Raw genomic sequence first — 26,220 nt, 5'->3', positions numbered from 1 at the left:
AGAGCAATTTTTTTTTTTATTCCCCTAGTCTTCACAGAGACCAGAACAACATCTGTAAATCTTACTTGGGCTTAAGTCATAAAAATATATATGTTATAGGAACAGGTTAAAATAGATACAATTCATCTGATGCATAATTGCAACTGAATGTACAAGGCTATACTTAGACATGAGTAGACATTTATTATACAACTGAAAACCTAAGGAAAGTCAGGTGTTTTAAGATCTAGCCATTACAAATTAGGTAGAAATAAAGTCAGTAATGCTACAGAAGAGGATATATATGAGATAACCCAAAACTCTGGTAGTTATACCAAAAAATATATATTAAGGAAGTAATTCTGCCAACTGCTAAAAGACATGTTATTCACATCATATGTAAACTAATGAGAGGAAAGCGTTCTGCCACTCAAAAACTTCAGTTCTAGTCTTTCATATGAAAGTATACTTAAAAATTACCTAAATATTTATACCATGAACAGTATATGAAATCCCATTGGTGTACAGCAGAAAACGGCAATGCTGACAAGTATTGCATGTACCAGACTGGACTATTAAAAAAGTGCAGATCTTTTTTAAAGAATGAATAAAATGATGTGGGCTTAGGAAAGTAGTATCTAATATTTACGAAGTATTTGTAGATTCATATATTTCATTATGAGCATGCTTTCCCTAATTGATGCTCCTTTTTGAAAAAACACTTTTCTACTTGCTCAGATTAATATCTCCTCAAAATTAGAAACACCTCCCCATATTTACTACATGACGTATTCACAATAATATGCTGATAAATACAGCTTGCAGTGTAATGTGTTCTAATTGATATAATCCATTTTATTTCTGTGTTTGTGCCTTAGACAGCAGGAAGCATCACTGCACAAAAGACAGATGGTATTCAGAAGAGAAAGTGAACAAGATTAAATGATGAAAGTGCTTAACATATAAAGCATACTTACCTGACTGCCAATAACAGCATAAACAGACAAAACAGTTGAGCGACTCCCATTTTTCTATAGATATTTTGGAAGGTTAGTCACCAACAAAAAGGTGCATTCAGCTCCCAATACAGATGGATAGTAGTTCTACCAAGACCACAGAAAGACCTTTTTGGTATACAGCAGTTCAATGTTTTCAAACAACAGCCTTCACAATTAATTTTTTGTTCTCAATTGATAGTTAAGCTACTTTAGTTTTAGATGATTTTTAAGACAGATAGCATGCTAGCTTCAATTTTTTTTATTTTACATATTTATTCATATGTATTTTATACTAAAACTTTAAAAGACAGAGCCCTATAAACTGAGGTTCACTGTTTCTGCACTTAACTTGCCACCACTTAGACTGTGGATCATTGCAATCATATTGGAATGTTTGTTCAGTTCTTCCTTCTGTAATTTTACAAGTGCTTCTTTTTCTTCCAAGCGTACTTCCAATTGAGATTTTTGAACTTCCAGAGAAGATGCCTGCAGAAAAAAAACAAAACGTTACTATTTCCTCCATTGTCAACTGAAAAAAAACTATACAGTATACAGCAAAAGGTAAGTGACCTGGCGGTGAATTTAAACAAGCAATTAAAAAGCACAGTTTTAAAATTATAAACTTGTTTCAGAAATTCTTTTCTCAGCTATACATTTGGTGCACACGAAAAGTTACAGCTACTGTTGCAATTCAAACGTTAAATACCAAGGGGAAGAACCAACCCCCACATTATCATTGTTCTATTTAAGCAAGAGAAGTGGAGAAGTGCTAGCGGTTAAACTATCCATGTTTCATTTCAATCCACACACTGGTATGGTAATTATTTATTAAGAACAAGTGAAATATTTGCTATATACAGAATATCGTCCTAGGGATTAGACTTTGCTTCCAGAGAATGCCAATACTGGAAATACTTTGACAGACTGCACACTCCGTTGCGATTACTGATTAGTTTGCATCAAAAATGAACCTCTCCGCATTGTGTGTTTACTGGGAGCCTTACCTATAGGCAAGGGTATATCAGCTCTGCTGAAGTTTCCGGGATTTTAATTTATATATTTTAATAATATTACCCTGTTAACTTTGTGGTATAGCCAAACTGGTCTGTCTCTCTCATGTTTTGAGAGAAGACATTGTTTTTAGAGATGAAAAATAGATATTTTATTAGAATTTCAAAGACCAAGAAAATCAGATGTATTTTGTTGCATACATATATACATAGCATCTTAATACAGGATGCAAGAAACAGGAGGGGGGAAAACAAAACAAGAAACTCCCCCCTGCATTTTACAGTAGCCAAAACTGGAAACTGAAGAGGAATGTTCTGTGTTCATTTATTTACATTTATTCACCACAGTTTTTCTTCCAAGTATTATGTACTCACACACCTTGACTTATACAGCCCTCTTAAACCCTGACTATGACTGTTCTCTTGAATTCAATTTCTTTTCTCAGCAATTCAAAACTCAAAAGGTACATAATTAAATCTGAGAGAGTTTGTTCTTCACCACCACAGGGACTGGTCTAGTTTCTTCGGTCACTTTACCACTGAAATATTGATTATCCAGCTCTATCAGAGATATAGATGTCTAATACTCCAGTCTCTAGAGTGCAGATGCAAATAATTCCTTACCTTAATACTCAGTTCTTTCCTTGCTTGTTCTGTTTTACTTAATTCCTTTCTAAGAATATCTACAGTTTCTTCCACGTTGTTTTTTTCTTTCTGTTGAGCTCTCAGTTTTTCTTCCAGAACTTTTATTTTCTGTTGCAAGCCTTAAGAAAATCAACACATTAAAAAAGGGGTTGTCAGACTTAGAAAAGACATACAGCATTGCCTAGGAAACAAGTATACACATTTATTTTTAATACTCAACATAGCTGCTAATAAGTGAAGTACTGAGTAGTGCCACCTATTGCTAAGTTCTAGCAGCTGTTTTCCAGCATTTGCTGAAGAGTTGAAGTCAACTCTTGTAATTTGCAATTCCTACAGAAAATAGGTCTAGTGAACATGCTGTGAAGAGATCCTGAAAGAACATACGATGCTGTACACAGATTCGGTGAAATCCATATAGTCTGGGAAATCACATTTTTATATCCTTTCAAAGATATGTATATATACACATTTGTTTAATTCAACTGTTAAATTGCATGTCCCTGGCTACTTTTAAGATCTACAAGTTACTAAGAAAAATATAGCTGCTTATCTATAGCACAAAACATCTATTTAAACCAGTTAGTTCTTTAGGTTCAGTGACCTTTACATAAGTGACTTACTTGCTATTTTGCCATCTTTATCCTGTAGCTGTTGCTGTAATTCTTTTCTGTGATCTTCAGCTTCAACCAACTGTGCAGCAGTCCTAAAATTACAGAGAAATTTTCCTTATCAAAGTGATATATATTACCATTTCTTTGTTCTAAGAAGCTAGAATGATTTTTGTCTAACTTCTAACTGCTGTCAGGAGCTTCAAATCAAATCAACAAAATTATGAAGGGTGTTAGCACAAGTTCTCTCTCCTTTTTTTCCCTCATGAAACCGTTATTTCCCTCCTTTGATCAAAGACATACAGTGAAAGCTACTGAAAACGTTCATTCCTAAAGCCTAGACACCAGAAATTGGTGCTCTTGATTACAGCCACAAGGCATTCAAGATACCTCAAAGAGATAGAACTGAAGATAATAGAACTGAAGTTGTCTTTCAGCCATAGTCAGAATTCACTGACATTAGTGATTGATGTATGGGGCTTTTAGCTCTTAGTATGCTCCTGATTTGACAATATCATTGCTAACACCCATTTCATGCAAGTGTTATCATCTATGCGCAAAGATTTTCTAATATCATTCTGAACATCTACAGACTGTCACGTAACACTCAGCAAAAACTGAATTTCGTAAGACTTCACTGTAATCCATATATAGGTTATCTGCAGTCCTCACTAGTTAAGACTGCGGGAACTAAATATTATTCTAATTATCCTAATATATAGGTGCTCTTATCCATCCATTATAGCTGTAACCCAAGTACTTCAAACTCCACAAAGTCAATTTCCTTTCACCATTACTAACTAGCATGTATCATCTCTCATTTGCCTCACCTACATGATGCCTATTGTCACTCTTGCTTACTTTATCTGCTTACTATCTCTCAATTTCTAAACTGCAGCCTCTGGCAATAAAGGGGTAAGAGGGATATTTCCGTAGTCTGTTTTATTTGTGGTGTTTTATTTGTGGTAGTTCAAGAATATCTATGCAGCAACCGGTAACTGATCCTCCCCATTTGCCTTTAAAAAGGAGCTCCCCCCAATTACACTGAGCTACACACTGCACCAATAAGAGTTAGTGTCCACATTTATTCAGAAGCAAATAAATCCATCTGTATGAAAAATTTTCCATTTGAATCAGAACTCAAGGCAGTAATCAGAGCAGTTCGAGTCACTGACTAGGCAAGAACCTGGAAGGATGAAGTGAACTTTGCAAGTCAAACCAAGAAAAGTGTTTTATTTCTACAGTGAATTTCAGGCTTGCCTGTAAGCATATTTTAAAGACACCTTCTGCAAAATTTAGTATTAAATAAAATTTCTCCAATAGAAGCCCTATTCTTTAGATACATGGGGGAAAATTACATCAGACCTCTAATCTTAAGCCATTGAAAATAAAAAAAAAAAAAAAAACTTATAATACGTCCTCAAGGCACAAGTAATGCTAATTTTATGGTCAAGGAATAAAGTTTTGCACCAGAGACAGAATACCAAATCAACACTATTTCTAATATAATTTTTAATTTAGTAAGTTCTCTCCCCCCCCACCCCCCTCCCTTCTTCAGTATCTTAAAGAAGCACTTAAATCCTCAAGTACTTCTGCTGATATCTCACAACATTCTGCAGGCTAAAAGGGCATACTTGAAAACCTTGGGTGATAGTAGCATTCAGCAATTCAGCAACCACCAAAAAGAACCCCTATCCCTCAAAAAAAACACAAAAAATCCACCCCCAAATTGGGTTGTTATCAATAGTTCTTTCAAATTACTACTGTTGCTGTAGTCTGCAGGGATTCCCTCCTGCCCCCAACCAATATAGTAGAAAACAAAATTGAAGTCCCTACTACAGATTTTCATCTAATATACACATACAAAACAACCCTGAAGGATCTTTTACTTCTAGTTCTACTTCTCAGATGTTGCTTAAAGCATAGAGAATTGAAAAATTGAATGCTGAAGCACTACTTAGTTTCACTGTCTACTTAAAGGACTGAATCAAACTTACCTGTCATTCTGCTGCTTGAGTGATTCATTTAGTTTTTTCATTGCTTCCATTTCTTTATTTAGGGAATTGCATGTAATCTGTAGATCTTTATGTTGTCTTTCAGTTGTTTCATACCTACAAATAAATTAGAGGATTATGGTTGAAGAGGATAAATGCTTCTGAAGAGCTTTTACTTTAATAGTTTGTCAAAAAAAAAAACTTGACATCTTCTGTGCAATCATCCCACGCAAGCTAAAAGATACATATTTTAAAAGAACATACTTGAAAAAATAAGCTTCCCTAATTATTAACAAAAATCCCTCCAGTAGAAAACTCTTAGAGACTGACAAAACACCAGATATCTGTGTTTAGATATCTGACATAAACAAACTGTTATAAATAAGGTTTTTGTAGTCATCTTTGAAGGGACCCTTTGAGACAGTTTATGACCTCCAGTTATCCAGTGATACTAAAAAATGAACATAATGGAGACAGTGCAAAGTAATTAATAACAGTTTGAGGCAGATCTCATGCTTGAAGCAAATTGCTCTGCTACTTTCCTACCAAAAGGAAAATTCTCACCCCCCTTTGGTAGTTATCTTGTTATTTTTAAGGAACAGCATTGAAAGTCTACAGATGGTTTAGAAAGTATGTTTTTACTTTATAAAAACAGTATAACAATCAGTCAGTTATTTTATTCCTACTTTAGGAAAATTATAGCTGTTAGGTAACAGATTGAAGATGCTTTATTCTACACAGATTAGTCAAATGCATGCTCATAAAGGATATATCTACATACAACTCAGGCAAAAAAGTAGGTACTTCCACACTGACAACACTAGATACTTATTCAAGAAAAGCCATAATGGACAAATTGCGTACATTTTTCCTCCTTCAATTACTTCCCTTACTGGCAGTGATATACCTTCAAGATTTCTGACATAACTTCTGCTTCTGTTATTACACAACCAACTTGCTCTCAATTTTATCAGCTTCTTTGTCTTGCTGACACCTAGTGACAAAACTGATGCATGTGAATTGAAACACTACAGATATTTTAAGCCTTTATTCTTCCAAAGCATGTTTGTTTTCTTCCATAAGTAATTTCTATCCCTACGTACTTTTTATGTCTCACATGCCCTATGTGGTTTTTTGTTTTATTTTAACTTTAAGAGCCTAAAGAAATAATGCTTGTAAATAATTTGGAACACATAAGGTGTGTTTTTTCCCCCTACATGGATTTAACCTCATTTCAGTCATTTGCTACAAAAGTGATCAAAGATGCAAGCTCAAGAAAGACAGCATATAAGATCAAAGAAAGAAGCTGAGAGTATGGTGTAACACCATCTGAAATTAAGCACTGTCATTTTGTTTTAGAGAACAATGCTCAAAGTTCTTGCCATTTCCTGAGCTGGGCCTTCAACAACTACATTTTCACTTCTCACTCCATTTAACATATTAACTTCTTGAATGACATACTGTAACCTGCTCTGCAAGTATACAGAGATAAAAAGTACTTTCTACTTAAAACCATGAAGTATCATGTAATGTTGCCCTTCTAACATGCTTAGCTAACCCAAAACAGGGTTTCGTCACTTCGACTGACTATGAAGTATTTGCTTACAAACCCTAAACTTTTTACCTCTGAAGAAGATCAACAGATGATTTTTTCAGTATTTCATGTTCCTCAGCAACTGTTTGCAGTTTCCTGTTGTGTTGAAAGAGCTGCTCAATATCAGTCTGTGCCCTTTCAGATTCTATCTGTTGAGCTTTCAGCAAAGCATTAAGTTCTTCATTTTTTCGTTCCGCATCCTTCAACATTGCAGCAAGAGTTCTTGCCTTTGAGGGGAAAACCCCCACCAAAAAAAAAAAAAATGCAATCACAAGCAATTCTGTTTTATAAGTCATGTTTTAATAGGAATATTAAAAGACATTAAAGAAACTGTTCCAAAGAAACGTCCTGTTTTCCTTTGGATTGTTATCATGAAAATTAATACTGTCATCATTTGTAAGCATAGGTTAGCTAAGCAGGATAAAGTTTCCACATGTGCAAATACAGTTAAAGCTGCCCAGACAATTATTACTGTGCCCTATCCCAAAGTCCCAGAAAAAGACTCCTGTTACTCACCTCGGACTCAGCCTGGGCCCTCTGGCATCGGTACTGGGCCATCAGCCGATCAGCCTGAGCCAGAGCCTGAGCTTTTGCTTCCAAAAGGTCTTGCAACCTAGATTCTTTAGACTGTGCATAGGAAGAACACATTTATTAACATTCCCTGAATCTACAGACAGCATTGTACCCCTACACATCAGGTTGTACTCACAGCTAACGATGCCAGCTTCTGTTCATAGACATCCATTAGTTCAGATATCCTCATATCAGCGATTGGCTCCTTCATCTGTGGAAAAGTTTTGCAATTACTGCTACTGTAAATTTGTATTTACTTGGACAGATAACGCATCTAAAAGAGCTTCGTAGTTTTGTGAGCTTTCTGTCCTTTTTCTGTTTACTTAGCACATATGGCCCTACAGATCTTAATTATTCATTAAACTATGTTTGAGTCAAGTAAGAATGTTACTTGATGATTTCAGGATACATTTCTTAGGCAGTACCGCTACTATAATGCCAATTTTGAACAGTTGTTCATATATGCTGATGCATGACTAAGTGCAAGTTCTCTCTGCTGTTCATACAATAAACAATTATTAAAAAGGTACCATCTCTGCACCATTTAGAACCATTATGTAAGATTTTTTTTGGCATATTAACAACCCCCACATAGCTAGCTCCAGTTCCCAGCTTGCTTTCCTGTCCCTAAAACAGGAAACCAGTAGTTTCTTTTCCTGCTTGCAAAGTTGTAGTAATATCTAGGACACAGAGAAAACTATAAGAAAAGCTTCTGTAAGCTCCCTCTGCTTTTTCTGTACAGTAATACTATTAATAGTGTTCAAAATGTTTTTGCACACAGTTGAGCTTCACACAACACACGTAATGCACAGAGATGAAGTACTACATGTTTTAGGTGATTGTGTATACGGATTTTTAACTAATGCATTTTTAAAGGAAAATTCTACTTACTAGAAGGTCTAACAAAAGATTCACTGAATATTAGTAATGTTTTCCCTCCCTCAAAAATCCCAAGAGCTGCACCAACTGTCACATTACTGGAAGCTGCTGCACTAGTGCTGTTAGGCACTGCTGCTGCTTTGACTTACATTACTAGATACTCAGCAGCATACTTACACACTGTCACATGCAGTCCTGAAGAGGATGATCAACACAAGTATCCAGTGGCAGAGTAAGAATGAAACCAATGAAGTGTCACTTGAATTTTTTTTTTTTTAATATTATTCTAGCAGCTGATTGGTGGCCTGCTGAATTTTATTCTTTTCAGTTGTGACAGAGAGGAAGGTTGCAAAGGAGAGAGGAAGGAGTTGTGACAGAGGAAGGCTGGAGGCAATGCCACTAATATAGCTGGCGAGCCATTATCAGGTACATTCTGTTCATTTTTTGCTGTTTGCATACTGTTCTTTTGAGTCAAAAGAAAACATAGGCAAAAACCCTTCACTCAGTCTAAAGTGGCTACAGAACAACTACTACCTTGCATTGAACAGAAAAGAGAAAAAGGAAATATGTTCAGTATCTCACAGTATGGCGCCCAAAGAGGCGCACCATATGTGGTGCCTGTTTGAGTGTCTCATTTACAATGCACATTGCTGCACAGAAGTAAAAAGCTTCCTTCTGAAGTAGTAATACTGCCTTTCCAAGAAGGTCACAAAAACTAAACTTGAAATGCTCAAGATATAGCTACAGGCAAGAAAACGTAAATGTTTGTGTGCCTGTTTAGACATACAAGACATGCACCGTACCCTTATAAAGCAACATAATCATCTTTATTTCATCATGGGTTACTTACAAAGGGGTAAGGGAGCTCCTTGTACATGTCTCAGCAGGTCTAGTAATTTACAACTATATCTGACATCTGCCTCCACCTCTGACAGAGGGAAGAACAAGGAAAACCCAACCAGAAGAAGGGATTTAAACAAGGAGCCCAGCTTCTGATACTGCACAAAGAATCATCGTTGAATTTCACTCAGGAACTCAGTAAAAGGAGCAAATTTTTATTAGGTAGGAAAGTAAATTGAGCTCAACTGACACTTGGAGGTTAAGGTTTTTATTTTTCCTTCGTAACTGAAAAAGTCAATTATATAGGAAAGGTATGAAAATTTTACTAACCTCTAGTCCAGAATGAAGCTTCTGTATTAATTCCTGAATATTTGAAGTCACAGATTCATCACCTTTAGAACAAGACAAAGAACTTCTCGGTGTAACGCTGGTCACGGGTGACTGCATTTGGATTCTTTTCGATGCGTGCTCTGTTTCTTGTTGTCTGTAAGCATTATTTGCAGCAATGCTTTCACCGAGTCTGTATAAACATAAATGATATTAATGAAACAATCTGCTACAAGTATTGTTGCAAGGACTGAAGATGAAAACAGTTTCACAGCATAATTAACTTTTTTAATTGAAAAGACAGACTACTGGAACAGTTACATTTGCATTACCACACAACTTTAAGATGTGGTTCCAAATACGTGCCCATACTGTCTAGAGATGCTGAAAGCTGAAGGAAAAACTTAAAAGCCTATTAAGGCTAACTGTTAGAAACAAGTGCAGTACCTCACCAGAAAATGCATGTTGTTCAGCTCTCTTGAGCAAAACAGATCATCTGTGTCTTATTAGCCCAAGAAACAAGTTGAATAATGACATGCGAAACAGCATAACTGTGCCACTGTTTGTAAGTAGGAGGATCGAGAAGGTATTTAGTAGGAATGATTTTGTTTTTATCAGGAATAAACGTAAGATTGAATCATCAAAAGGCAGAGTGCTACCAATAAATTTTATTTTTTCCCTCTGTGATGGTATTTCACAATATTATATTGAATACAGCACATTTCACTTTTTAAGCTTTAACCATACTTTAAGCATTAAGATAGAAGTCTAATAAATTCATATTCATTCCTACAAGGAAGAGAAGACAAAAGCTGAGACTCAAATAATTACAGTACATATATCCCAGTGTCTGCATGTAACTTGTGGCTGGTATTTGCAAGGCAATTACTTGGGACATGGTCCAAATCAGAGCTTATTTTTAAGTCACCAGTCAATTTCTTTTTCCTTTCAATAAATTCCTTAATTACTAAGTTAACCCAAAGACTTCACTGAAGTGCTGTCTCAATTGCTTAAGTGAACAGAGCCAATTTCTAACTTGCATTTAGAGGCATGTTATTTGCCTATTCCTTTGTGCAATGCCAGGCATATTGAATTGTACAGATCCTTTGTTCCTCCACCCAGTTTGTCACTGTCCATTATAAGAGTGTTTTATATACACTAAATCATGCAATCATAGTATAGTTGAGGTTGAAAGGGATTGCAAATATCATCTAGAACAAGAGGGTTGAACTAAGCAGGTTGCCCAGAACTACATTTAGTAGTTTTGAATATCTTAAAGGATGGAGACTGCACAACCTCTCTGGACAACCTTTTTCAGTGTTTGATTGCCCTTACTGCCTTAAGAGAGTTTATTTTGTATATTTAAACAAATTTTCTTGTTTGAATTTGTGCCCCTTACCTCATGTTCTGCTAATGACTATCGCCAAGATGACTGGCTCAGTCTTCTTTGTTCCCTCCCATCATTTATATACATCAATGAGATCCCTCTGTGTCTTCTCAAAACTAAACAATCCCAGCTCTCTCAGCCTTGCTTTCTATTATGACACATGCTCCAGCCCCTCAAACACTGTAATGGCCCTTCACTAGACTCACTTTGATAGGTTTCTCTCTCACATTGGGAAGCCCAGACCTGGACACACCACTCCAGATGTAGTCTGACCAGAGGGGAAGGATTGCCTCCCTTAAAACTCCTAGCAATGCTCTTCCTAACACACTCTAGGATGCTATTGGTCATCTTGGTCATCCTTGAAGACAGAAGTCACATTTGCTTTCTTCTAGTCCTCAGGAACCTCTCCCAGTCACCAAGACCTTTCAAGGATGATATAGGGTGGCCTCACATTGATATCAGCCAATTCCTTAAGTACTCTTGGTTGCATCCTGTCAGTTCTCTCAGATTTGTATATGTCCATTTTGTTTACATGTTCCAAAACATGATCCAGTCTTCCTCCAGCCTTGCCCATTGATCTCAGAGACCTGAGATTCCCAAATGCAAAGCATACCAGTGAAGACCAAGCTAAATAAGTCATTGAGTTCAACAGCCTGTAGCATGTCCTGCCCTCCTTCTGCACCAATCTTGGTGTCTGAGGAGTGAGAATCAGTCTTGCACTCTCCCAACTGCTAAAATGCAGCAGTTTTTTTTTCTTCTTCCTTTTTTCCTTCTCTTAAATCTGCTCTCACAGAAGTACAAACAACATTGCTTATTGGCTCAGCTCTGGGCAGGCAGCAGTAGGTCCCTTTGGGGCCAGCTGAAACTGGCCCTTACGTAACATGGGGCAGCTGCTGGCCTCTTCTCACCCAGGCCACCCCGGCAACCCACTGCTACCAAAACCTTGCCACGTAAATCCAATATAGTGCCCTACTGTGTTACATCTGCAGCAGACACCAGGGTGCTTGGACACCATGAGGACCACAGATCAGAGCCCTGTAACTGCAAGAAGGCCTCCAGTTTCTTCTGCTGCTTCCTAGCGCTGCATGCAGATACTTCACAGAAGCATCCTGTATTGCTGATTTCCCAGAATAAGTACGAGGGCTTTTCCCCCCACCACAGCATCTTGCTGTGGACAATTCCTTACTTATGTGCATATTAGGGTGACTCTGATTTAGCACTGCTGTTTTTATGGCTGTAAGGTCCCTCCTGTTCACATGTACCCACACCCTTTGCCTTCCAACCCAGTATACCACTTCTTCACTTGATCGACTGTGGTCATCCCTTCCCCTGTTGTTTTTAGTTTACAGCTTTCCTCATCATGTTAGCTAGTCCTTGATCCTGAATCTCTTGGTCATGGAAACCACACCTGTTTGACAGGGGTTACACGACCAATCGTTGACCAACAAAATCTGTCCGCTCCTCCTCAAGCCCTTCCATTCTCACCCACAGGAAGAAGTGGAACACCACCATTGTTCCCCATGCCACAGAAGCCATGTAACCATGCTTGGTAATATTCAGGTCTCCCCTGCCATAGCATTTTTGCCCTTGTGGAAGGCTAGCAGATAGTAATAGCCTGAGGGCTAGAGAATCCTCTGTAATTTTTCCAAAAACTTCCTAAGCCTAGTCTCCCAGAAAGCAGCAAGCCTCCCTGAATGGTAAGTCAGGTTACCACATTTTGAAGCTGCAAGGCCTTGAAGGAAGATCTGGTCTTGCCCTTTTTCATCATCTCTGATGATGAGTCTGCTAATTTCCTTACAGCTCCTTCACTTGGCACCACAGGTCCTCAGCAGCTGCACACCTCCTGCAGGTTAGGAGACCACCTCCTGCTACCCCAGCTTAGGGAGAGGTCCAGAACACTCCCTGCAGCCTGAGCCCACCAGAGTTGCATACCTGTTCTGAAATTTCATCAGAGTTGCTGCCTCAGCTTTCAAAATTGATTTTGTAGCTCTTTTGATGATGTTACAGACCTTCTTCTACTTACAAAATAAAAACCCCTCACCCTGATTGCCCTTTTGAAGTCTATATCTAACTAGACATATGGATATTATTGATAAATAGTACTATCATAATCATAAAAACAGCACTTATGTTTTTGGGATGAACAGTTTTAAGCTGTTATCACCATATTTTTATTTAAAAAAAGAAATAACCTTCTGTACATGCCACCATCTCCCAGAGCTTTCTCAAAAGAAAAAACAACTCAAAAAACACAATGAAGCAAGTTACCATGATTAATCCATTTGATCATCTTTCTTCCCCATATAAAAAGCAATTTAGACACTGTTCCAAGTTAAACTTCTGTCAGAGCACTCTGACAGAACATCGGATGCAGTCCAAGTATAAAGCTCCAAGCACAGACTTCAGAAAAGTGAACCCTGAGGGATGGAAGTCACTATTATGCTCTCTAGAATCTGATATTAATTAAATAACTGTCAGTATTTCAAGTAATTCCTCTGGCCTCTAAAACCACTTCTTTCTCTTAAGTACAGATTAAGAGGAAATGACAATTTTTCTAAAGTTACTACCTCAGATGAACTGAAAGTAATATGTCAAGAAACACAAGCATCACTAAGGCCATAAAAATTTCAAATCCTACCAGACTATCGCAAAAATAAACTTACACAATGGCAGGAAAATCGGGTAAGGGTGCAGCCTCAAACAGTATTCTAAGTCCCACTTGGACTTGTTCTCTGTAGTCTGACATTAAAGCAAACGTCAAAGGTGTAATCAGGCGTTGATCCTAAAAAAGAAACTACTTTAGTCATAATATATGAGTAAACAACAAAACCAAAAATAATACCAATGCCCATGAGCACAGAAAATTTTTATTCAAAGCTGCCTTTTTAAATTTTGCCCGTCTAAGTTTCTGAAGCCCAAAGTTAATGAAACAGAACTGATTTGAAAAACAGTTCACACTTGGGTGTATTTAAAATTTTGTTTTCCCAGTTAGAGTTGACATAAAAGGCAAAGAAACTACTTAATTCCTTCAAGTTTTTAAGTGCTTGATTTCCATCATAAAGGATCACAAGTGTTAAGTTTTATTAGGATTTCCTGATAGCTGTGGGACTACGATTGCTACCTATTAAGTTACACAATTCCCATTCTTCAAAGAAAACCCTCCAAAATAGCATGAAGTGTTTGTTTGACTGTCTGGTTTATTTTCCATCTACAAAGTAAGCAGCTAATGTACTATCCAGTCAACAGAGTGTTTTGTCTATGTAGAGTTACATCATAGATGTATACATTTAATAGTAAATAACCTCACAAACTATGTGATTACACAGTTGTGATAACTTTGCTACTTTCAAACTGTAATCCTAATGGAGTCTTAAAAGGATAATCCTTACCATGCATTACTGAAATAAGAAGTATAAAATCAAACTGCTCTTATTTTAGAAGAATTAACAGTGAAACGGTGTTTAAGAACAGTACCCGGGGGACTATTTCCCTAACAGCTTTACTACCTCAGAGACGAGCATGCAAAAGCATTTAGAACTAAAACTGCTGCAGTGCTATTATACTTTTCTTCACACATACACTTTATATGACATTTTAAATTCATACCTGCAGAATTTTGTAGAAGCTGACTTCCATACTAGGTACTTCCTGTTTCAGTCTGCTCATAAGATCAAGTGTTTTCAAGATAGTATCAGCAGCAAGTTTGCTTTTCAACATACAAATGCAAAAGCAAAGTGGGGAAAAAAAGCAGAGATCTGTCAAACCAGCACTGATAAATTCAGTCAATTTACAAAATGAATAAATACCTTCATGAAGATGTTAAACATGTCTAGCAAGGCATCAATGCCAACACCACAAGAAATCACTCAGTTCCTTGGACATGCTGTTGATTTTTTCCAGTGTACCAAGGACAGCAGTGAAGCTCAAAAACACTTTCAACTTGAAAGTGAAGTGGGTTTAAGCCCTGGTCAATTTTATTGGGCATATAACTCTGTTGTATTGATATTCAAGTCAATGACACTGAGTTGAAGGAATGTATATTCTTTGTTAGTACAATCATTGGCTCCCCTCTTCCCATAGTATTGATGTGTGATATCACTTCTGGTAAGCTTCACCTCAGATGAGCTTAAATTAACAGATGCTTAAAATCATTGTCCCACATCAGTGGAACTCCAGCTTACACACAAAACAGTACCAGAATGTATAAGCCAGGTTTTATCTATTGAACCGACCAATGTTACATTCTATTGCCACAGAAATATTAAATCTGATTTAAAAATAGTACTGACTTCAATTTAAATGGTAATTTCAACTACAGTATATTTTCTGTTGGAACAATATCAAAACTCACACGGGTCTAGCTAAATTAGATATCAGAAAAAACTGTGTGCTTACCACATTTTAGAGTCCACTACCTTTGCCCCAAAACCAGCATCAATTCCGCTATAGGTAAATTGGCGTTCGATTAGAGACACACATTGGCTGGCAGTCAGTACCTTTGAGGCATGCGTTTTCAGTATGTCATCTCTACAGAGCAGTAGACTGAGTTAAGTTTTATTCTTAATATATCTATGCTCAGGTATTGTCACCATAAGGAAATATTTTTAATAAGACAGTTGCTACATCCAAGCATGACGTACTCCAAAATACTTTTAAAGCCCAACTACATAAACCACTTAAGTCACACTTAACAGACAATCCAAGAAAACTCTGCTGTTCAACTGAAAAAAAAAAAGTACTTGGAAACAGACAGCTACAGGAAAATCACAATAAAATGAGGCGGCATAAAGAAAGAAGATGAACAAAAGGGATTGAACAACCAGTGCCTAACACAAGAACTAATTAGCTAGGGGAGAACTAGCCAAGAAACTTCTTCACAGACTTCAGCTGAGATGCCGGACTACATCCTGCTGTCACATTCTCTTTACTTCAGGACACCAAGTTCAAAAAGGCAACAAAACAAAAATCAGAAGCAGAAGAATGCAACCTTCAAGTACTTTAGAGCTGTAGGCTTGAAGAGGACATGATAGGTCAGCATTCTCAAACTCCTTGACAAATCTGGCCCAAATACTGTCAGAGACAGGATGTTACACTACGTGGACTAGAAAAGCTGTTCTGAAATTCTAATGAAGGAAACCCCTTAAAAAAAAGTAAAATGGTATCGTTTCGCATTATTTTTACTCTTATTTCATAAGTCTAAGTTTTTATCGTATTTGGCTGGACACTGCATTAGACTTAGCTAGGCCAAAATATTCTAATGATTAAGAAGATGGCCACCCACCCTCCTCCTTACAATTTCACCAAAAAGTCATCATTTTTGATCTGCAAAGCACTTCTATACTGTTGAACAGCCACCACATTTTATTCTGAATCCCTGTACTACAAAATAATTTCACAACAATTAGAAAGCTACTTAAGATCTTTCAAAACGACAATGCTAAGTAAAATTAGTGCAGTTATCGCCATTAAATGCTATCAGTGTGACCCAAAATGGACATTTCTTCTAATACCTTGGAACAGATCACAGTGGAGAAGATCATGGTGGAAAAACCATAAATTAACTGCCAATAGGCATGTAAAAAGGATATCTGTGAGGACATTAATAGCCTTGACCATCCTTTCACACTTTCTCTTCACTAACAGCTCATCCACAATCTGTTCTGGCATCTGAAGATGATCAAGAAGAACAGGCAGCAAAAGATCCACAAAGTGTTCAGCTGAGGCACTGTTCCCACTATTAATAGCATCCTGTAATAAATTTTATGTCAATGTTTAGAACTACTGAGGAAGGAAGACAAGCCTACTCTACCTCTTCCTCCACCAGCTTTTAATCAAGCTTTCCCAGGCTCTTGCTATTTTAGGTTTAAGACTGTTGATCAGTATCACACTGGAGAAGAAAGTTTAACAAATAACAGTGAAAGAGTAGGAACTCTCACTTCTACAAGTCCTAGAAAACAAGTCTTGTATAGTTTTGTATCTGCCACCTGGCCATATGGCAGATAGATATGGATAGACAGGTATGGAACTGCCATATCTTCCATTTTACTTTCAGAACAGATATATTTTTGAAATACACGTCTTTAAAAGAAAAGCCGAGTGTTAAAGTATGAAATTTTAGAACAAAAAAAGTCAGGTATATTTTAACATGCTACCTTTCAAGTAAAATGTTATTAGATGTTTAAAAATTGAAACAAAAATATAGCTGCTAAGAAGCACTTTAAACTTAATTATCAGCTCTGGTACCTCAAAAACCTCTTTGAATAGCTGCAATGCTAGAACTGAACAGTCTTCAGAGCTTTCCAATGGTTGGTTTGACAAGTGTACCAATGCAACAGATGGTTCAAAAGTCTTTGAGCGAGTCACAAATCTGGTATTTCCAGAGACTGGCAAGCCAGATGGTTCCAGTATCGCCTGCCGCAGGGTATGACGCAGTTCAACCACAGAACAGAAGGCGAGCAGCAGTTCTAAGATCTGTATGAAGTCAATGAAAGAGTTCGAACGCTTTTAAACCAATTACTCATACAGCAACTGCAACTCCCATAGCCCAAATCTAAAGAGATATTTAAGTTCTAATCAACTATTCTTGGCATTTTGAAGTTCTATGAACGATATTTTTCCCTCCATAAAGTCAAGTGAGCAGCAGCAATACAGTCCACTAGACCAAAGAAAACCATCAAGTGGTGAAGGCTTGCAACAGTTGGCATTCAGTGTACTGCTTTCGTTTCTTAAACAAGAAAAGAAAAAGAGACAACTGCTGTCTAGTGATCTACCAGTAGTAGAAATGCTTTGGTATGCACTGAATTTTACAAAAGTCACGTACATGGAAACATGAGCATTTATTTACTATGATGTGAAATGCACTCTTAAAAAAAGTTTAAGATTTGTTTCAAAGATATACTTTGCCCAAGCATTTTCATGACATACCGTATTTTAGTCTTTAGCACCAGATAGCTGATGTTTCATTTATTTAAGGTGGTAGTGAGACAAAGCTGAATAGAACCCAATTTGGCATCAATTTGTTCAATTACTGTGAAAGCACATACTCCCTACTTTGAAACTAGTGTCATGGTTCCCTGACCATCAGTTCAAAATCTGAGTAGTATTAATTCAAGTCTTGGTATGTGAAGTGAGGCACACACTGCATTTCTGGTGCAGTAACCCACACTTCTTAGTAGCCAGAGTATGAAAGGTATTTATGTTTGCTTTTTGGCTTTATATCTGTTGCCTGAAAACAGGCACACAAAACCTGGCAAAACAAACAAAACCCAACAAAAACAACACACCAAGCAAATACAACTTGACAGGCTTTTGAATAACTACAAGACTTAAACTGATAAACACTAAGTCACTAGAGTCTTGAAATCAATCCTCATACACAAGGAACCTATTTATGGCTACAGAAGTGGAACCAGGTTATGCGTTGTACCCTCTTAGCCTTAAGCTGACTAAGTATAAATACCTTAGATGATGAATTGGGATCCTTTCCATGAAGAAGATCTAATACTTGACCAAGGCATGAGGTGAAGTGTTCATACCTATAGCATACATGAGGGGGAAGGGGGCGTAGAAAAAAAGCATTTGAAATTTGAACTTTCTTAGAGATTTATACCAAGGGATGAAACGTGACCTATTTCCTTTTTACCCCCAAACATTTCAAGTACACTGATAGCTTTGATGGTGTAATTTTGCTAAAAGACAAGCTCAACTCCAAAAATATCCCAAGAATAAAAAAAAATCCCTAAAATACACCAAGATTTTCCAGCTATTCTTATTGCTAGAAGATTCAGATGGAATTTCAGAACTAAATTCTACTAGCTGAATTTGCAGAAGCAATAGACAAGCACTCTGCACAATTACTACATAGTGCCCTACAGTAAAATTATTACTACCTCGACAATACTATTCCACCTCAAATTAGTGTAGGCCTGCAAAAAGGCACAGTAGCTGTTCATGAAGTTGTCCGACCAGTGATACTGTTGAGACAAAAAATTACTGAAAACAAGCATTAAATATTCCTTAATCAACAAGGAAAGGACACGTTTTGATTTACACTTCTGTGTGAAACAGGTAACACAAGAATCCTTGAGTTTCAGGCAGGATAGTTATAATCAACTAGTAACATACAAGAAGCATCTACAGATTTTTTCCAGAGTGTGGTTCACAATACAAATGGCATATAGCAAAAAGAGCTGAACAAAAGTTTATAAAAAAAAAAATCTTCAATACTTTTGATAAAGTCAGGCCATACCTGGTAAGATAATCTGCAACTTTGGGGTTTTTCAGAAGATCCATGAGTAGATCAACAGAATATTTTCTTGTTAGAGTACCATCTCCATTTACAACAATATTGAATATTAACTGAAAAGTCTGATGGATATTCCGAGCATGAAAGAGCTAAAAGAAAAAGGAAAACTATGTTCGAGAACATACTTAACTTGCTCAGGTCTCTTGCACATTAACGTTAGCTGGAATTAGAACTCGATTTTGCCACTGTGGCCAATAGATTTATGAACAACTTGAGAAGCGAACCGATTTCAAAGTATCACTTACTTTTTCTCCTACTTCTTCATTTAAAGTAAGGCTTGATAATATTGAAAGTGCAAACACAACCACAGTCAAACTACTGTGGGCCAGGAAACTTATCAAGGTACGATAAAAACTCTTCACATTATTCTATAACAAAAAAGAGACAGGTATTATAAGCTTCATTTTGTTCTGTAAGAGCACCAAACTTACATCTTGCTCATATTTTAAAATAAGAAACAAATCATGAATGATTCAGAAATGTTAGAATGACAAACTTTCTCTAGGAAATCTCTTTTAGCATTCTTCTACTGCACAACTACTGGAGTTGACATCGATGACTAAATTCTTTGTTGAATTTGCATAAGGTAGAACAATAAAAAGAGAGGAAGGAATTTCATCACTATTTTAAAGACAAATAAGAAAGTCATTTTGCTAAGACTTCAAAGAAAAAAAAAAACACTGAAAATGGAACCTATCTCCTCTCTGATCAGATTTGAAAATAGTTCTTTCTTCCACCTCCCCTTCCTTTCAAGGTAAGCAGTACAACATTCACAGTCATGTAGATGAAATTTTATTTCTCCATCAAAAAACGTTACATTTGTACTGATTGATGAAGAGACATGAACTGGAATGGTTCGAATATGGACGTGTATTTGAGGATTCAAAGGCCCTGACCTGACATTGTTGTATTTTAATTTTTTAATTTTTTTTTTTTTTTTTTTAAGATTTATCTTTTGAAAATAAAGTCTTTTTTGGCAAGCTGCAGTAAGTTTTGCCTGAAATTCAACTACAGTCTTTATATTTTAACATTTAGTTTTTCTACAGAAGATATGTTCAAATTTTAAATTCACCTTTCCTTTACAGAGAACGGTTGCAATAACTGAATGTGTAATGCAAGCCTGTGCAACAGCAGAGAAACAAAAGAAAACCCAGCTTACAGTTCTACTGATTGTTTTCTCCAATTTGAGAGAAACAACCACCAACACTGGACACAACACTGAACAAAAAGGTCAGGATTATTTTTTATCCGTGGAAAACATGCATAAGAAATAGAAAGGTAATTCCTCATAGTCAAGTAACTCTTGTCCTCAAGCCAGAGAGCCATGCCACAAAAACAAAACACTTACCAAAGATTTTATCTGAGTTTGAATAGATAAGTTGTGACGACAGAGATTCGCCAGAAGTCCTAAACATGGTATCGTCAACTCATCTTCAGTGGATTGACTGGAAAGAAAAGTCCAGAAGTTTAAACAAAGATGTTTTCATTAAAGCATCCTAAATCTAGTTACATTTTTTTTTTTTTCAGTAAGATACCATTCCTCCAAGCAAAGCAAAACTAAGATCTGCAGGCCTCAGACTATGGGCAGCTTTTAACTGAGCTAAACAGCAATAACAAGATTTGGAGACGAACACTATCAAAGGTCCTTTATTTCAGGTGTTTTTAATAGTCATTAGACTCGCACAAAATTCATATTATTCTAAAGGAAGTCTGCTCATAGCAGCAAGCATAAATATTTCCCATGGCTTTTGTGTTTGTTAGCTTCCCCTTCCTGGGGATGGGCTAAGAGGCCAATTAGCATTCAGCCACCCACAACACTACATCTGACAAACTTTAAAAACATGGTTTTTAAGTAAAAATCCCTGGTAAATTCACAGCAAAAATGTCACTGCTTACTCTGAAGACCAGAAAGTTAGTGCAATGTGCAAATCATCTTCAGGAAGTTTAGAAACCTAGCTAGGGATTTCCCATGAAGAAAAATAAATGAGTACACACTTACACGTGGTACATTAGAAATGAAATCAATTCATCGAGGTTGGCACCAGTGCAAAAGACTGGAATGTTGTAGGTTAGCCTCTGAAGCAGCTGAATACTCTGAGGAAATAAAAAACTATTCATATATGTCTTCCCTATAGCATCTCAATGAAGAACATAACAAGTAAAAAAGACTTTTCCTACAGCTGAAACTGAAAGGAGAAATAACCAAACACTACAAATGAATTCATTTTCCAACTGTAATGTTAACATAATAGTTATACAAGCTGCTGCAAGTACTTGAAATAAAATACCCTACCACACTGATTACTGTGTACTTACTAAAAACCCAGACAGGTTAGTAAAGATTTATTTTAACAGAGGAGTTAACTTTTTAGCCTACCAATTCTTCCCTTTTTCATCATCAGCCAATTCTCCATTCTGTCACTGAGAAAGGGGTTTTGTACCCAAAGTTTCACCAAAATCTAAAAGCACTTTGTAGCCTCTTGCAGAAAGCATGTTTATAGTAAAACATACCTGCTGTAAAAACCGCCAACAGACCTCAAAAACTTTCAACAGACAGTGATAGTACAACATTCTTCTGGCATATAACTGAGTTAATGTGACATGAATACACTTGGACATGACAAGAATCACAGCACAGCTAAGGAAAGCAGTCGATATGAAGTCTCACCCTGTAGAATACCTAACGTAAGAGTTTAAAAACCTTATAACTGTATCTATTTGATGACTACAAAACCTTTTCCATTGACTGGTAAGTCACCTGGATCCCCAAGTCATCTTGCACTCCCTAGTATTTTGAGAAATAGCAAAACATTAGAAAAGTGTTCGTACTGGCCACTTGATTAATTTCCAACAGATCAAGGGCAACATAACTGCTAGTAAATTCATTTTTCTGCTTTCCCTCTTCTGAAAAGAAAATTGTGACCACAGATAGCCAGCAAGTGCATGCTGAAATCTCAAAGCCACACATGAGAAATCCTGTACATATTTTCTAAAAAAAAGCCCAACATTACTGTTCAGTGCACAGAAAGGACAGGTGTAAGTTGGTGTAGTCAGACTGGGAGACTTCACGTGTTCACTAAAAATAACTAAAGCAATAATGTCACAATGCCTACACTTGGCTCCTAAAAATGAGCTTCTATTAGCACAGCCCCTTATATTCACTAGTAAAATAGCAATGACCAGAGGGAAGGAGGCATACACGCCCTGCAAGCCTTCAGTGAGAACCAGCAACCACAGCTTTCCCTTCACTCATTCCCATTTACCTGTCAAAATACTGATTAGACAAAACAATATCCAGGTTTTTATTAGGAACATTAGAATAAATTAACAAGTTTACCTCAGCTGAAAAATAAGCTTCCAAGCTCTCATACAGTGATGTTATGCAATAGAAATTTCCAGTTTCAAGAAGGATTTTTTTTTTGTAACTTAATTAGAGAAGGTGAGAAGCACAAGCAATCTTAAAGAGAATATGCAGAAATCTACGTAGTGCTAAAATCCTGTCATATTAGACTCACACAGCAAATAAAATACACAGCTTATGTCAACTTTCCCTCAACACACACTGTAGGTGTATATAACAATTCTTAAAAAGCTCTATCTGAAATAATGTATACTTCATAAAAATAACTAAATATTATTAAGCATTAGATCCTGTTACCTGTAGTAATACTGGATCGTTAAGATTAGTAGAGCTTCGATGAACCACTCCTGCCAGGACACTGGTCAGATTGTAGGTATCCTGAAGAGCTTCTCTAGTGTCATTGTCTAAAGCTAGAATTTAGGTATTATTAACAAAAACACCCTACGTAACAGCAAAAGCAATCATTGTGTTAGCAACTTATCTAAGCATAAGCCCTAGTTTTTGGCCATTTTTTCCAAGTAGGTTTCACAAATAACTACAAATCACAGCTCCTACATGCTTGAATCTCTACCTTAGTTCTGAGCTTACAGTGAATTGAAATGCTAATACTTTTCTTTGGGATGTTTCAACACTGAAGAAACCGCCTACCTCCAAAGTATAAGCTCTAACTTTTTAAAGATTGCAGATTTTAAATCCTGCAGTTAAAAAGCTTTACAGCTTAAAATTAATGACCTTAGTTTCTTGCTTCATGCTAAGGTAGCAAGTAGACTAAAACTGATACCTTGATAAGGTTATCTAGCAACAGTAGTACAAAAATCCAATTCTGCTTAGGCAGTCCTGGAAAACACACAGTGAACAAGGATGACAGGTAAAGCAAAAGATCAGCTGGAGGAGGACTGACTCTTAAAATTTTCCAGACTGCACAGGTTGGGAAAAATAATTATGAACCCCAGCAACAAGTTTTACAATATTTTACAACATTTTAAAATAACCATTAAAAAAAAAGAAAGACAAATAAGGGGTCATCCTAAAGGTCCCAAAACACCAAGAACCACCCACACCTAAGGGAAAAACTCTAAGCAGAGAGCAAAGGGATAATTTTTCCCTCTATATGTAACCTAAATACATAGGTTATGGTGAACACAGAGCTCCCTAGACAGTTAAGTCCCACTTTTTATGGGAAAAGGGAAAAAAAAATCCATCCCAACAAACAAGAGGCTCCAGAACCTGTTTTCTAATTTGGAAGTACATGGGCCCAGGACATCGTAGAATCCACACTGCTGCCTAGCAAGCACTCCAATAGGAGAGCTAAACTGAGGCAAAGACAATCATTGATATAATATTGTTCTTCCCTCCTTTCACATCCCCATGGCAGGTTTCTTAACTTAGGAAATATTTTCAAGCTCTCAAGTCAATGCCCCTACAAGGAAATAATTTCTCACACAGCCCAGTGAGGAAAAAAAAAATCTGACACGCATGATCATTGTCATTTCACATTAATGACTTGAACTCTGTTTCTAATAGTGATTTAAAATATTTTTTGGCCTTGTATATACAGTTGGGTTGCTCAGCCAAGCACTCCATCGTGATGAAAAATACTTAGAACATAAGGTGTGAAAAATGAAGTTCAACACACGTGCCACAATCAGCATCCACCTTGTCTTTCCTTTCTCAGACCCAAAATAAGAAATTAAAATGCAAGCTTTACCTAGCTGTGATAGTAAAGTAACCAAAGCCAAGGTCAGAGAAGGGTCTATATTAGCATCCTCAAGGAGTTCTACTAAGAAATTAAGACATTCACTTGGTAGAATCTGGTTTGAAGCAAATAATCGTGTAAGCTTCAGTCCCGAGATAACCTGGAGATGAAAGGAGAAAAATAACCTCAATTACTTAACTGCAGCAAAGTATTTAATAGAGAAGTCAAAGCACTAAGTTACATTAACTATATTTTGCCATGTTTGACAAACTGAGAATGTATCCGCCACTGTAATAGGACATCCACATTTGAATTTGCTCACACACAAAAAAAAGTTTTTTTTTTTTTTTTTTTATTCCTCTGTATGTACCTCCTTTACTCTTTGAAAATACCAAGTTTATGTTGCGGTCAGTTATGACATTTTGGGACTTGTTTTGTTTGCTTGCCTTTTGACAGCATTCATTGTAACAACACATTCTTGTTAAAATGTAGCAGAACAACACTTATTATTTCTTCGCATGTTGAAAAGAATTAATACCAGGTTGTTCTTCATACAGATTTTAGCATAAATAAAAGACAGGATTTATTTGCTCTTAAGGCACAATCATACATTCTGCTCATTACAAACGTTTATTGATTAGCCTTCAGCTCAACCCAATAACCTATTTTCTGAAGAAGTGGACAGAAATACAAAGGTATTACTCTGCTTGAAGGTAAAAGGTAACAGTGCTGTTTTGTGAGTACTCTGTGCTTAAGATGAAAAAAGGAACTTGTTTTCAGGAAAGCCCATATGTTGAAAATGATACACCTGCACATCAACACGGGTAGACATGAGTTATATGTGGATAATTGTGCAACAAAACATTGTTTTTGCACATCCCCTATGTGCCTCTCTACAGTGGATATGGAGAAGGGAGTTAAGCAAAGTGCCAGTTTTTATGTTAATGTTTTAGTATTAGCAATAAAAACAATGTATTTGGAAAAGATACTTTGCATAGTAAGCAATTAAGCCAGCGTGTTAGTCTCTGATCTCACCAAACAAGCCCCCTGAAGAGGCTGTACGCAGGTTCTACACGAAGTCAGGGAAATAAACAAGACTACCCCTTAGGGGCAAACCCATCTGTTTACAAGTTGCATGAAAAAGAGAGAGGCCAGACACAAGAGCAGTCCATCATTTAGACTGTATTCTTAAGTCGCAAAACTGAATGATTCTTGCTGGGAAGAATTCAGGGGATCTGGAAAAACGTCCTTTATACACTTAGCATATATGCATATAAGCATACAGCACACATCTGTAGGAATATACACACAGAAAACGCATACGATTGTAAAATAATGAAGTAAGAGCAGAGGAACAGAACTAGACATTGAAACGTTTCTTCTGCCCTGGCCATCGGGCACCGGGAGGGTTTCCCCTTCCCCGCCGGACACCTGGGGCCGCTGCGGGGCCGAGCCCACCATGGCCCCAGAGCCCAAAACGATAGTGGCGGAGAGAGGCCAGCTGCGGCCGGGCACCGTGGCGGTGCGAGAGGAGCCGCCCAGCTCCGCGACCCTGAGGGAACCCCACTGCCAACCCCTCACCCCGAGCTGTGCCGCTCCTCCGCCTCTCCCACCGCGGCCAGAAGCCCCGGCACCGGCGCCATCCTCACCTCCAGGCTGCGCTGGACGAGCGCCGCGTTGCACGGCGTCTTAGCAGCCTTATACTGCGTGGCTGCCAGGAGCAGCGACTTCATACAGCCCGAGACATCCATGGCACCCTCCGGCTACCCCCTCAGAGGAGGGAGCAACAAAACCCATTCATATTTCCCGCCGCCGCAGCCATTTTGGCGGCAGCATCCACTGAGCAGGAGCGCCCGCCTACCGCGCGGGGCACGGCGGGAGGCGCCACAACCGCCATTTTCCTGCCGGGAGGCGGGTGGGTGCAGGGGTGGCGTCAGCAGGGGTGTATGGTGCTGCTTTAGTGCTGAGGGAAAAGAGAGGAAAAGCCGGGACGTGGAGCCCCTTGGGTGGGCGCTTCCGCCGGG

At 37.5% G+C, this 26,220-nt stretch overlaps 1 protein-coding gene across 1 annotated transcript; it reads right to left on the bottom strand.

The window, feature by feature from the left end:
- CIP2A (cellular inhibitor of PP2A) lies at window positions 1-26,031 on the bottom strand. The gene is made up of 21 exons (XM_035540437.2): window positions 25,846-26,031; window positions 24,209-24,356; window positions 22,798-22,910; window positions 21,139-21,233; window positions 20,488-20,584; window positions 19,385-19,507; window positions 19,083-19,228; window positions 18,294-18,369; window positions 17,078-17,305; window positions 16,423-16,582; window positions 15,230-15,371; window positions 14,441-14,540; window positions 13,498-13,616; window positions 9,451-9,640; window positions 7,538-7,612; window positions 7,345-7,455; window positions 6,859-7,055; window positions 5,238-5,351; window positions 3,253-3,335; window positions 2,612-2,751; window positions 1-1,463 (listed from the first exon to the last, which is right to left on the bottom strand). The coding sequence occupies exons 1-21, from the start codon at window positions 25,945-25,947 to the stop codon at window positions 1,293-1,295; spliced, it is 2,730 nt and encodes a 909-aa protein (XP_035396330.1). The 5' UTR covers window positions 25,948-26,031; the 3' UTR covers window positions 1-1,292.
- Between the last annotated feature and the right edge of the window lie 189 nt (window positions 26,032-26,220).

The sequence above is a fragment of the Cygnus atratus genome, chromosome 1 (assembly GCF_013377495.2).
Source record: "Cygnus atratus isolate AKBS03 ecotype Queensland, Australia chromosome 1, CAtr_DNAZoo_HiC_assembly, whole genome shotgun sequence".
In the NCBI taxonomy this organism is placed as follows: domain Eukaryota; kingdom Metazoa; phylum Chordata; class Aves; order Anseriformes; family Anatidae; genus Cygnus; species Cygnus atratus.
The sequence above is the reverse complement of the archived record's forward strand: the minus strand, read 5'-3'. Positions and strand labels throughout refer to the sequence as shown.